This window comes from Acipenser ruthenus, chromosome 7, assembly GCF_902713425.1.
Source record: "Acipenser ruthenus chromosome 7, fAciRut3.2 maternal haplotype, whole genome shotgun sequence".
NCBI classification, from domain to species: domain Eukaryota; kingdom Metazoa; phylum Chordata; class Actinopteri; order Acipenseriformes; family Acipenseridae; genus Acipenser; species Acipenser ruthenus.
Window position 1 is genome coordinate 45,953,701 of NC_081195.1, and position 13,824 is coordinate 45,967,524.

General features: G+C 35.9%; 2 protein-coding genes across 2 annotated transcripts; both read left to right on the forward strand.

The window, feature by feature from the left end:
* Positions 1-21: 21 nt before the first annotated feature.
* LOC131737517 (sulfotransferase 6B1-like) lies at positions 22-2,200 on the forward strand. Its single transcript, XM_059027123.1, has 6 exons — positions 22-237; positions 373-581; positions 731-857; positions 1,033-1,127; positions 1,445-1,631; positions 1,765-2,200. Exons 1-6 carry the CDS (start codon positions 99-101, stop codon positions 1,881-1,883), a joined length of 876 nt encoding a protein of 291 aa, XP_058883106.1. The 5' UTR covers positions 22-98; the 3' UTR covers positions 1,884-2,200.
* A 5,264-nt stretch (positions 2,201-7,464) lies between these two features.
* LOC131737518 (sulfotransferase 6B1-like) lies at positions 7,465-9,645 on the forward strand. The gene is made up of 6 exons (XM_059027124.1): positions 7,465-7,682; positions 7,818-8,026; positions 8,176-8,302; positions 8,478-8,572; positions 8,890-9,076; positions 9,210-9,645. Exons 1-6 carry the CDS (start codon positions 7,544-7,546, stop codon positions 9,326-9,328), a joined length of 876 nt encoding a protein of 291 aa, XP_058883107.1. The 5' UTR covers positions 7,465-7,543; the 3' UTR covers positions 9,329-9,645.
* Positions 9,646-13,824: the final 4,179 nt, after the last annotated feature.

The window sequence follows — 13,824 nt, forward strand, 5'->3', positions numbered from 1 at the left end:
GATATATAAAGAGAGAAATGTTTCTCATGGAGCCAGATAACGCAGTATCAAGCTCTTTCTGAAGACATTTGACAAACTCTAAAGACATTCATCACAAGATGCCAGAACAGACTGAGCTCATTCACACCTTCAATGGCATTCCATTTTCTACAAGAGTATCAAAAGAGCTCCTTCAGTCCCTGGACACCTTTGAAGCCAGAGAAGACGACGTGTTATTAGTTTCCTATCCAAAATCAGGTAAGACACATTTCGGAATATTATTTTATATCTTCCCATGTACTTTGAAAAACTATTAAAAGTTGGTCTATCAGAAATGGGTAGATCAGTATACACAGACTACTTGACTGATGTGTGTTTTGAAACTCTTCCTAGGCACGCACTGGCTTACAGAGATTATGAAGAATCTGTACCACAGCCACAATGAAGACAATGGGGTTAGCAAAGTGACACTGACATCACCTCTGGAGTTCGGAGATCTCTCCAAGTTCGATGAGCTGAGAAACCTCCCCAACAAGAGGCTCATCCCAACACACCTCAACTATGAAATGATCCCAGTGCAGTTCAAAACGAAAAAATGCAAGGTAACAGAAAACAGCCATTATGTGTATTGCTTTATCAAATAACACGACCATAAAATAATAATAATGCAAAGTATAACAGCAAAATGATTAACTCTGAGCTTGTGTCTGAATCACACAAACTAAAACTATTATCTTGTTCTTGTTTACAGATGATTTATGTGATCAGAAATCCTAAGGACACCGCTGTTTCATTGTACCATTATTACAAGCAGAACCCCAATCTGCCCAAGATTGAGAAATGGTCCACCTTTTTAGAAATGTTCTTGAAAGGAGAAGGTAAATATGAGTAATGTTTAGATAGACATGGAAAAATATGAAGAACATGAATTAAATCTGTATGTAGTTAAAATAGTTACCACCATGTCATTTTATTTTTTATGTCGGACATGATATATGATGCAAAAATGTTAATTCGATACAATAATTTGCTTTGCCTGTATTTGTATTGCAGTTGTGTGCGGTTCCTGGATTGACCATGTCCTTAGCTGGGAAAAGAGTAAAACTGATGAAAATGTCCTTGTTCTGTACTACGAGTCCTTAAAGGAGGTGAGTTCAAAATGGAGCACAGGCATGGTCATCATCCATTTGATATTGTCTTACATTAGGGTAGAACTAAATCATCAACAACTAAAAAGTCACTTTGAGGAATCAAATTAACTGGAACTATCCCTGTTATATATTCTATAGCAGATGCATGTTGGGGAAATTTCTAGAAAACATTATTTAGATTCTTTTGAACATGATGGTCTGATTTTTTTTCTTTTCCATGCTATCCCACTGGGGTTAATTCAATCAATTAACACTAATACATTTAGCCATTCTCTCAATGTAAAACTAAACTGTCAAATGTATGTTTTTCACAGGATCTTCCAAAATATGTCAAGGAGATCAGCACATTTTTGGGCATCAATGTCACTGAAGAGCAAGTCAAAGACATTTCAAAGAAATCTTCCTTCAGTGAAATGAAGGAAAAGGCAGAGAAGGAGAAAGTGAATCCAAACCACACGGTCTGTGTACTGACTTCCAACAAGAAGCTGATATTTAGGAAAGGTAAGAGTTGCATCACCACTGAACTAAAACTAAAGCAGTGTAATGCTAAAAGAGAGACCATTAATAAGCCCAAAACAACAGGGTATTCATTGACTTATGCAAATAATACATTCAAATACTTTATTTCTTTCAGGTACTGTTGGTGACTGGAAAAATCATTTCACTTCCAAGCAGAATGCCAGGTTTGATGAGCTGTTCAATGAAAAAATCAACTCCAGTGAATTAGCAAGACGTGTGGAATATGAGAGTTAGAATATAAAGAGCAATGGCACACTTATTGTTGTCTTGTCAAAACTGACTCCCTTGTTATTGGGTGAAATCTGTAACTCATGGCACTTTTTGCTGGGAAGACTTTGATTCACTTTGTTGTGGTAAATCAAAAGGAAAATATTTTTGTATTAAATGTATAAATGTACTTTCTTAAAATAATATGTATTTATTTATTTATTTTATTATTTGTGTATGTGCTTGGAATTGTTTTCTCTGTTCAGTGGTTATTTTCTGCACAGCATTAATGTGTAAATAGATGTTAAATTCTTGCACACAATAAAGATTTACAAACTACAGAATTGCTGAATTCTAGTTATTATTGACAAGTGGAATACAAAAGCTTCCTATTAATCATACAATGAAGAAGTATTTTTGTTTAGCTTTTGGAAAACAAACAAACTAAAAACCAACCACGTTTCTGTTTTTAATGTGTGGATACTGTAAAGGCAACCTAACAACATCCCATCTATTATTTTGAGAAGTCAAAGAAAAGAGGAAAGTGACACAAAGTTGTACAGCTAATTTGATTGCCTTTTCATCCCTGGTTTGTTGTGGTCAATAGGTTCTGTCAGGCCATCATTCTTTTTCACATGCCACTCAGTGACACAGCTATAGGACCCAGCAGGGTTTCTACTGGTATAGACTCTGATATCCTTGTTAGTACGTCTTAAACCAATTATTGCCATAGAACTATGGATCACCTGTATACCCTCCACCCAAAAAATAGAAATTTTTAATTGTTCATTATTATAAAAAGTGTTAAAATCAAATATAGATACCATTTTTTCAAAAGCTATATACTCACTACCTTATGAGCCTCTTCATCTATTCTCTTCCATTTTACTTGCCTTGGTGATGGAGTTGAGGAACAAACCGCTCCAGTATTTCTTGTGTAAAGGTGGATTTACTAATAATATAAAACCACCTATAATTATTTAACTTCTTATGAGTGTTTTTTGGTTTTATTTGTAAACCATTTGTAACACCCCCTCAGACAAGGGGCGTGCAAACATAGGTTAAAAGATTTAAAACACAGAGGGGTTATTTTGAATATCAGAGCATATTTTGAAAGCTCAGAGCAAAATATTATATAATAATTGATCAGGTTCTTTTTATTCAGATCTAAAATACAGTGAACAGTGTCACCAGGAAAAACACACAGGCATACCAAATCAATGGAAATTAATTGATTGGACAGCACGTTTAAAAGTAGCGTCAACACATTATTCAAGATCCTTATAGAAGACCACAACTATTCAATTCACCAGGAATTACTCAGTACACATTTTCCATTGACAGGTAGTCATCATGAATATAATTAGTCAAAATAGTTATTTTAATCAACCAAGTGTAAACTGCAATATTTCACATTGAAAAGGGCTTCTAACACACACATGCACACAATGTCTGTGCAAGGGAGGGAACTTCACAAAGAAAAATCAGTATGACAAAATCTCACGTTAATTACAGAACCGTCAATTTCGGGTGGCTACCGACAGGCTAAAAATGTTTAATTCGCTCGGGTTCAATATTTCAAATAATCGGTAGGAAAGTCCATTTACAGGCCGATCTCACTTTCATCTGTTACTCTCTATTCTCAATCCTGCACAAACAAAACCCCAAGACAAAAGACAGACGTACACAAACCCCCAGGATGGCCGTCCTGTTTCTAAGAAATGTGGGCTACAGTATTTATATTCATGTGCGTAAAACTATCAATAATTTAATTAGTCTGTATTCAATAAGGCACAAATCACATAAACATGTAAAATTATAATAATGAAACATGCAATCGCAAAATAAATATGTGAAGGATAACAGGCCATTATTGACCCTGTTACATATTCCCTACCATATCTTAATATATAAAGAAGAAAGTTTGTCTGTCGGTCTTTCTTTTTGTTCCTTTATGCATTCGGACCCCGCAGGAGCCAGTGCAACCAAACTTTGCATGGCATCCTCTTTCATCCAGGGGAAGGTCGAGAGCTATGTTTGGATCAAAAATGTTGACCTCCGGGGTACTTTATTTAGTAACCCCATTGCTGGATCACTACAGTAGCCATGTATCATTAATGAAACCCACAAAACCAAAAATAAATAAATAAAAAGAACAAAAATTGTAAAAAATTTAAAAATGGCAACAAAAAAAAAAAAGTTAAAAAAAGGGAAAGGGGTCCGAGCGCATTGTGCGACACCCAAGATCGGTAACCTATAGGAAACCATAAGGCTACCATTCCCCAATTTGTCATGCATGAAATATTGAATTTCTCCAGGTAACATCGGGTACTTCAGCTAGTGTTTTATAAAATAAAGCCACAGCTTACAGTAAACATTGAATTGTGTAACATGGCTCTAATATGCACAGGATGTAATGACACATCTCATGGTTTTGTGACACTAATTCAGTCTAGTATTTGTAAGGAAATTTCACAACCTGTTCCATTGCATTTATTGTCTTGTCATATTTTTAAGATACAGGTACCGGTAGTAGCAAAATCTATTTTACCCTGATTTATTCCTTTCCCTTCCAGAATTAGAATTAGAACCAAAAATAATTTAAAAAAAAAAAACATTCTGGTGTCAACCATATTATGAAAAAAGTTATCCTCTCCGTTAAATATTTGAACATAGAATAATATAATAAATAATATAATTATTTAGCAGACGCTTTTATCCAAAGCAACTTACAGAGACTAGGGTGTGAGCTAAGCATCAACAACTGCTGCTGCTGCTGCACAGTCACTTACAATAGGACCTGGGTTTCACATTTCATGGAAAGGACAGAGCACAAGGAGGTTAAGTGACTTGCTCAGGGTCACACACATTGAGTCAGCGGTTCAGCACGGATTTGAACTGGGGGCCTCCTGGTACAAAGCCCTTTGCTTTAACTATTGGCCCACCAAGTTTGCCTTTGAAATCTCAATTTCTGCATATTTAATATGAGGCTTTTGAATAAATGTGTCCAAGTTAATGACATTATTACCTACTACAACTCGACAAGAACATCAACTTCGGAATAGATTTTTTAAATACAAATACCAATTTAATAAAACTAAGCACCCTTGTCAATGTTTCCTATTCTACCTGTTGTATTAATAACAAAAAGGCAATACAGACTATATGCATCGTATTGTATAGGCTTTAACAATATATAAATTCCCTGAAGAAGTTAATATGATGGTTTGTAACATACCTCCCACTTTCCATGGATTGCCCAGAGCTAACCAAATCGCACCAGTGTGCATCGCTTAATTCAAAATCACAACATGGGAGACATGGCAGGACACAACACAAGCATTCTTCAGTTTGAACTTTGCATTACATTTTTTATTTTGCTTTATTGAAATTGGTGTATCCGAGAATTAAATTTGGAGATAAACTTTCTAAATTTCATGGCTTGACTTAGAATCTGTTCTAAATCTCTGCTTTGTTCAATTGAGGGACAACTGGATTCTACATGCTGAATCACACTTTTTTATTACTAAACCCACAAGTTCATATTTTCAATTCACACTTTAATTGTATGCATACAGCTGTTTATGTTTTTTGTCATTTGTTTGTCTGCATATTAATTCTAACGGAACTAAGCTTACAAAAGATTTTGAGAATCCTGAGAAAAGAGGAAAGTGACACCCAACTTCAGTTGTGCAAAAATCCTGGCTTTGGTTGTGGTCAGAAAGTCATGGATGTTTGTCATTACGTTTCTGTTACGCCACTCAATGGTTTAGTTTACATACAACCTTAACATGCTATGTGAATTCTGTGCACATCTTCCACATATTTCTGCATTTGAAGAGCTCACATTCCTGCTCTGTGAAGCCAAGGGGCAATTGCTGGCCTGATGCTTGCCTGAAGCTTTCTGCCTATTCAATACACCATTGTGCCACTAGCACTACACCTTTATGCAGGCACTTTGTAATAATCTCACAGACAGGACAGATGTAAGTGGGTGCCCTGCCCCTCAGGTTAAAACTGTTATTCCAGTACCCAGAGTTCCAGGAAGGAGCAAGGAATGGGAAAGAGGAGCATCTGAGAGGATGACGTGATTAGTAGAGCTTGCCAAGATCTGAGATGGGTACCGGTGTAAAATAAAAGTAAAACCTTGTTACATGACTGCTCTTGTTAGTACAGTAGCCTCTGCATATCAGAACTCCACCTAAGAGAACAGCCTGTACTGGTTTGTAACCTGACAACTCACCATCATCAAACTTAAATTAAAATGGTTTATTCAGTCTTTTCAAAAGTGACTTGTCATCGCGAGAGTGTCTTGAGGCACACTGAGTGGTTTATTTGTTTATTTATTGGTTTAAAAAAATAGCTTTATCTCCTGAGTTAGGACCAATCATACAACATGGAAGTTTTATCACTACTTCACTTCACTTCAGAACAGTAGTAGGGCAGCAGTGTGGAGTAATGGTTAGTGCTCTGGACTCTTGAATGGAGGGATGTGGGTTCAATCCCAGATGGGGACACTGCTGCTGTACCCTTGAGCAAGGTACTTTACCTAGATTGCTCCAGTAAAAACCCAACTATATAAATGTGAAATTGTATGTAAAAATAACGTGATAACTTGTAACAATTGTAAGTCACCCTGGATAAGGGCATCTGCTTAGAAAATAATAATAACAAGTAAGATATTATTTGAATAGATGGAATTATAATTTTAGGTGTGGGTATAAAACACAGAAGGGACTTTAACTCAGCCCTGGATTTGCACTTTTTTTGGTTACAGTTTTATGATTGTTTTTTTTAAGGATAGTATTTGTAATTAAAACATCATAGATTAAACTGTACATTTAAACAACAATTATATGAAGATGTGGTGGGGTGCTTCACCCCTGTGCGTAGTTTTTGTGTTTTATGTTATTGTTGGTGGATATAAAAAGTAGTTCATGTGCAAACTGTGCCGATATTCAATTGATTGATTGATTAGCAATCAAGTCTCGGTACAGCTGCATAAAAGAGTCAGTGTTTCACACACACAGGGTTGGTGTTCAGAGTGGAGAATGTGAGAGAGATGGAGGTAGAACTTTAAAAACTAAACAATTGCTACTCTTGTTGGATTTCTGCCACGCGATACTTGTTTGTTTGTTTACTGTTCTGAGGTTAATGTCTGTCTATTTTGGCCAACGTGCCAGTTTGTTTGTTCAGTGTTTCGTTTTGTTCAAACTGTTAGTTTATTTAATAAATCAGCGCATCAGCTCTTCACTCATCATTCTGTGTCTATGTCCTTTCTGGCCAAACATCACCCACCAAGCCAATCTGTGACAGAAATAACAAAGAGAAAAAACTCTTTGAAACAGACGGGAAAAAAAAAACATTTCATGAACCTGATTTAAATAAAATGGGCTCTTTAAAAAAAAGTACTTTAGAAAACATTCCTTAAAACAAAAAGTTTTGTGAATATCCACCTCACATCTAGTGGTAGTATTAAATGCCTCATCATCTTTACGACAGAGACTTGATTACACCATTTCCTTCTGGTATGTTTCTAAAAACATTCCTTTACATCACTGATAGTTTCCGGTTCCCAGCTGAAAGATTGATATATAAAGAGAGAAATGTTTCTCATGGAGCCAGATAACGCAGTATCAAGCTCTTTCTGAAGACATTTGACAAACTCTAAAGACATTCATCACAAGATGCCAGAACAGACTGAGCTCATTCACACCTTCAATGGCATTCCATTTTCTACAAGAGTATCAAAAGAGCTCCTTCAGTCCCTGGACACCTTTGAAGCCAGAGAAGACGACGTGTTATTAGTTTCCTATCCAAAATCAGGTAAGACACATTTCGGAATATTATTTTATATCTTCCCATGTACTTTGAAAAACTATTAAAAGTTGGTCTATCAGAAATGGGTAGATCAGTATACACAGACTACTTGACTGATGTGTGTTTTGAAACTCTTCCTAGGCACGCACTGGCTTACAGAGATTATGAAGAATCTGTACCACAGCCACAATGAAGACAATGGGGTTAGCAAAGTGACACTGACATCACCTCTGGAGTTCGGAGATCTCTCCAAGTTCGATGAGCTGAGAAACCTCCCCAACAAGAGGCTCATCCCAACACATCTCAACTATGAAATGATCCCAGTGCAGTTCAAAACGAAAAAATGCAAGGTAACAGAAAACAGCCATTATGTGTATTGCTTTATCAAATAACACGACCATAAAATAATAATAATGCAAAGTATAACAGCAAAATGATTAACTCTGAGCTTGTGTCTGAATCACACAAACTAAAACTATTATCTTGTTCTTGTTTACAGATGATTTATGTGATCAGAAATCCTAAGGACACCGCTGTTTCATTGTACCATTATTACAAGCAGAACCCCAATCTGCCCAAGATTGAGAAATGGTCCACCTTTTTAGAAATGTTCTTGAAAGGAGAAGGTAAATATGAGTAATGTTTAGATAGACATGGAAAAATATGAAGAACATGAATTAAATCTGTATGTAGTTAAAATAGTTACCACCATGTCATTTTATTTTTTATGTCGGACATGATATATGATGCAAAAATGTTAATTCGATACAATAATTTGCTTTGCCTGTATTTGTATTGCAGTTGTGTGCGGTTCCTGGATTGACCATGTCCTTAGCTGGGAAAAGAGTAAAACTGATGAAAATGTCCTTGTTCTGTACTACGAGTCCTTAAAGGAGGTGAGTTCAAAATGGAGCACAGGCATGGTCATCATCCATTTGATATTGTCTTACATTAGGGTAGAACTAAATCATCAACAACTAAAAAGTCACTTTGAGGAATCAAATTAACTGGAACTATCCCTGTTATATATTCTATAGCAGATGCATGTTGGGGAAATTTCTAGAAAACATTATTTAGATTCTTTTGAACATGATGGTCTGATTTTTTTTCTTTTCCATGCTATCCCACTGGGGTTAATTCAATCAATTAACACTAATACATTTAGCCATTCTCTCAATGTAAAACTAAACTGTCAAATGTATGTTTTTCACAGGATCTTCCAAAATATGTCAAGGAGATCAGCACATTTTTGGGCATCAATGTCACTGAAGAGCAAGTCAAAGACATTTCAAAGAAATCTTCCTTCAGTGAAATGAAGGAAAAGGCAGAGAAGGAGAAAGTGAATCCAAACCACACGGTCTGTGTACTGACTTCCAACAAGAAGCTGATATTTAGGAAAGGTAAGAGTTGCATCACCACTGAACTAAAACTAAAGCAGTGTAATGCTAAAAGAGAGACCATTAATAAGCCCAAAACAACAGGGTATTCATTGACTTATGCAAATAATACATTCAAATACTTTATTTCTTTCAGGTACTGTTGGTGACTGGAAAAATCATTTCACTTCCAAGCAGAATGCCAGGTTTGATGAGCTGTTCAATGAAAAAATCAACTCCAGTGAATTAGCAAGACGTGTGGAATATGAGAGTTAGAATATAAAGAGCAATGGCACACTTATTGTTGTCTTGTCAAAACTGACTCCCTTGTTATTGGGTGAAATCTGTAACTCATGGCACTTTTTGCTGGGAAGACTTTGATTCACTTTGTTGTGGTAAATCAAAAGGAAAATATTTTTGTATTAAATGTATAAATGTACTTTCTTAAAATAATATGTATTTATTTATTTATTTTATTATTTGTGTATGTGCTTGGAATTGTTTTCTCTGTTCAGTGGTTATTTTCTGCACAGCATTAATGTGTAAATAGATGTTAAATTCTTGCACACAATAAAGATTTACAAACTACAGAATTGCTGAATTCTAGTTATTATTGACAAGTGGAATACAAAAGCTTCCTATTAATCATACAATGAAGAAGTATTTTTGTTTAGCTTTTGGAAAACAAACAAACTAAAAACCAACCACGTTTCTGTTTTTAATGTGTGGATACTGTAAAGGCAACCTAACAACATCCCATCTATTATTTTGAGAAGTCAAAGAAAAGAGGAAAGTGACACAAAGTTGTACAGCTAATTTGATTGCCTTTTCATCCCTGGTTTGTTGTGGTCAATAGGTTCTGTCAGGCCATCATTCTTTTTCACATGCCACTCAGTGACACAGCTATAGGACCCAGCAGGGTTTCTACTGGTATAGACTCTGATATCCTTGTTAGTACGTCTTAAACCAATTATTGCCATAGAACTATGGATCACCTGTATACCCTCCACCCAAAAAATAGAAATTTTTAATTGTTCATTATTATAAAAAGTGTTAAAATCAAATATAGATACCATTTTTTCAAAAGCTATATACTCACTACCTTATGAGCCTCTTCATCTATTCTCTTCCATTTTACTTGCCTTGGTGATGGAGTTGAGGAACAAACCGCTCCAGTATTTCTTGTGTAAAGGTGGATTTACTAATAATATAAAACCACCTATAATTATTTAACTTCTTATGAGTGTTTTTTGGTTTTATTTGTAAACCATTTGTAACACCCCCTCAGACAAGGGGCGTGCAAACATAGGTTAAAAGATTTAAAACACAGAGGGGTTATTTTGAATATCAGAGCATATTTTGAAAGCTCAGAGCAAAATATTATATAATAATTGATCAGGTTCTTTTTATTCAGATCTAAAATACAGTGAACAGTGTCACCAGGAAAAACACACAGGCATACCAAATCAATGGAAATTAATTGATTGGACAGCACGTTTAAAAGTAGCGTCAACACATTATTCAAGATCCTTATAGAAGACCACAACTATTCAATTCACCAGGAATTACTCAGTACACATTTTCCATTGACAGGTAGTCATCATGAATATAATTAGTCAAAATAGTTATTTTAATCAACCAAGTGTAAACTGCAATATTTCACATTGAAAAGGGCTTCTAACACACACATGCACACAATGTCTGTGCAAGGGAGGGAACTTCACAAAGAAAAATCAGTATGACAAAATCTCACGTTAATTACAGAACCGTCAATTTCGGGTGGCTACCGACAGGCTAAAAATGTTTAATTCGCTCGGGTTCAATATTTCAAATAATCGGTAGGAAAGTCCATTTACAGGCCGATCTCACTTTCATCTGTTACTCTCTATTCTCAATCCTGCACAAACAAAACCCCAAGACAAAAGACAGACGTACACAAACCCCCAGGATGGCCGTCCTGTTTCTAAGAAATGTGGGCTACAGTATTTATATTCATGTGCGTAAAACTATCAATAATTTAATTAGTCTGTATTCAATAAGGCACAAATCACATAAACATGTAAAATTATAATAATGAAACATGCAATCGCAAAATAAATATGTGAAGGATAACAGGCCATTATTGACCCTGTTACATATTCCCTACCATATCTTAATATATAAAGAAGAAAGTTTGTCTGTCGGTCTTTCTTTTTGTTCCTTTATGCATTCGGACCCCGCAGGAGCCAGTGCAACCAAACTTTGCATGGCATCCTCTTTCATCCAGGGGAAGGTCGAGAGCTATGTTTGGATCAAAAATGTTGACCTCCGGGGTACTTTATTTAGTAACCCCATTGCTGGATCACTACAGTAGCCATGTATCATTAATGAAACCCACAAAACCAAAAATAAATAAATAAAAAGAACAAAAATTGTAAAAAATTTAAAAATGGCAACAAAAAAAAAAAAGTTAAAAAAAGGGAAAGGGGTCCGAGCGCATTGTGCGACACCCAAGATCGGTAACCTATAGGAAACCATAAGGCTACCATTCCCCAATTTGTCATGCATGAAATATTGAATTTCTCCAGGTAACATCGGGTACTTCAGCTAGTGTTTTATAAAATAAAGCCACAGCTTACAGTAAACATTGAATTGTGTAACATGGCTCTAATATGCACAGGATGTAATGACACATCTCATGGTTTTGTGACACTAATTCAGTCTAGTATTTGTAAGGAAATTTCACAACCTGTTCCATTGCATTTATTGTCTTGTCATATTTTTAAGATACAGGTACCGGTAGTAGCAAAATCTATTTTACCCTGATTTATTCCTTTCCCTTCCAGAATTAGAATTAGAACCAAAAATAATTAAAAAAAAAAAAACATTCTGGTGTCAACCATATTATGAAAAAAGTTATCCTCTCCGTTAAATATTTGAACATAGAATAATATAATAAATAATATAATTATTTAGCAGACGCTTTTATCCAAAGCAACTTACAGAGACTAGGGTGTGAGCTAAGCATCAACAACTGCTGCTGCTGCACAGTCACTTACAATAGGACCTGGGTTTCACATTTCATGGAAAGGACAGAGCACAAGGAGGTTAAGTGACTTGCTCAGGGTCACACACATTGAGTCAGCGGTTCAGCACGGATTTGAACTGGGGGCCTCCTGGTACAAAGCCCTTTGCTTTAACTATTGGCCCACCAAGTTTGCCTTTGAAATCTCAATTTCTGCATATTTAATATGAGGCTTTTGAATAAATGTGTCCAAGTTAATGACATTATTACCTACTACAACTCGACAAGAACATCAACTTCGGAATAGATTTTTTAAATACAAATACCAATTTAATAAAACTAAGCACCCTTGTCAATGTTTCCTATTCTACCTGTTGTATTAATAACAAAAAGGCAATACAGACTATATGCATCGTATTGTATAGGCTTTAACAATATATAAATTCCCTGAAGAAGTTAATATGATGGTTTGTAACATACCTCCCACTTTCCATGGATTGCCCAGAGCTAACCAAATCGCACCAGTGTGCATCGCTTAATTCAAAATCACAACATGGGAGACATGGCAGGACACAACACAAGCATTCTTCAGTTTGAACTTTGCATTACATTTTTTATTTTGCTTTATTGAAATTGGTGTATCCGAGAATTAAATTTGGAGATAAACTTTCTAAATTTCATGGCTTGACTTAGAATCTGTTCTAAATCTCTGCTTTGTTCAATTGAGGGACAACTGGATTCTACATGCTGAATCACACTTTTTTATTACTAAACCCACAAGTTCATATTTTCAATTCACACTTTAATTGTATGCATACAGCTGTTTATGTTTTTTGTCATTTGTTTGTCTGCATATTAATTCTAACGGAACTAAGCTTACAAAAGATTTTGAGAATCCTGAGAAAAGAGGAAAGTGACACCCAACTTCAGTTGTGCAAAAATCCTGGCTTTGGTTGTGGTCAGAAAGTCATGGATGTTTGTCATTACGTTTCTGTTACGCCACTCAATGGTTTAGTTTACATACAACCTTAACATGCTATGTGAATTCTGTGCACATCTTCCACATATTTCTGCATTTGAAGAGCTCACATTCCTGCTCTGTGAAGCCAAGGGGCAATTGCTGGCCTGATGCTTGCCTGAAGCTTTCTGCCTATTCAATACACCATTGTGCCACTAGCACTACACCTTTATGCAGGCACTTTGTAATAATCTCACAGACAGGACAGATGTAAGTGGGTGCCCTGCCCCTCAGGTTAAAACTGTTATTCCAGTACCCAGAGTTCCAGGAAGGAGCAAGGAATGGGAAAGAGGAGCATCTGAGAGGATGACGTGATTAGTAGAGCTTGCCAAGATCTGAGATGGGTACCGGTGTAAAATAAAAGTAAAACCTTGTTACATGACTGCTCTTGTTAGTACAGTAGCCTCTGCATATCAGAACTCCACCTAAGAGAACAGCCTGTACTGGTTTGTAACCTGACAACTCACCATCATCAAACTTAAATTAAAATGGTTTATTCAGTCTTTTCAAAAGTGACTTGTCATCGCGAGAGTGTCTTGAGGCACACTGAGTGGTTTATTTGTTTATTTATTGGTTTAAAAAAATAGCTTTATCTCCTGAGTTAGGACCAATCATACAACATGGAAGTTTTATCACTACTTCACTTCACTTCAGAACAGTAGTAGGGCAGCAGTGTGGAGTAATGGTTAGTGCTCTGGACTCTTGAATGGAGGGATGTGGGTTCAATCCCAGATGGGGACACTGCTGCTG

What these genes read in the sequence shown, in the direction of transcription:
- LOC131737517 (XM_059027123.1), top strand. Translation starts at nt 99, where the DNA reads ATGCCAGAACAGACTGAGCTCATTCACACCTTCAATGGCATTCCATTT. An exon ending in AGTTTCCTATCCAAAATCAG is followed by an intron (nt 238 to 372) that starts GTAAGACACATT and finishes AACTCTTCCTAG; the next exon opens with GCACGCACTGGCTTACAGAG. An exon ending in TCAAAACGAAAAAATGCAAG is followed by an intron (nt 582 to 730) that starts GTAACAGAAAAC and finishes TCTTGTTTACAG; the next exon opens with ATGATTTATGTGATCAGAAA.
- LOC131737518 (XM_059027124.1), top strand. Translation starts at nt 7,544, where the DNA reads ATGCCAGAACAGACTGAGCTCATTCACACCTTCAATGGCATTCCATTT. An exon ending in AGTTTCCTATCCAAAATCAG is followed by an intron (nt 7,683 to 7,817) that starts GTAAGACACATT and finishes AACTCTTCCTAG; the next exon opens with GCACGCACTGGCTTACAGAG. An exon ending in TCAAAACGAAAAAATGCAAG is followed by an intron (nt 8,027 to 8,175) that starts GTAACAGAAAAC and finishes TCTTGTTTACAG; the next exon opens with ATGATTTATGTGATCAGAAA.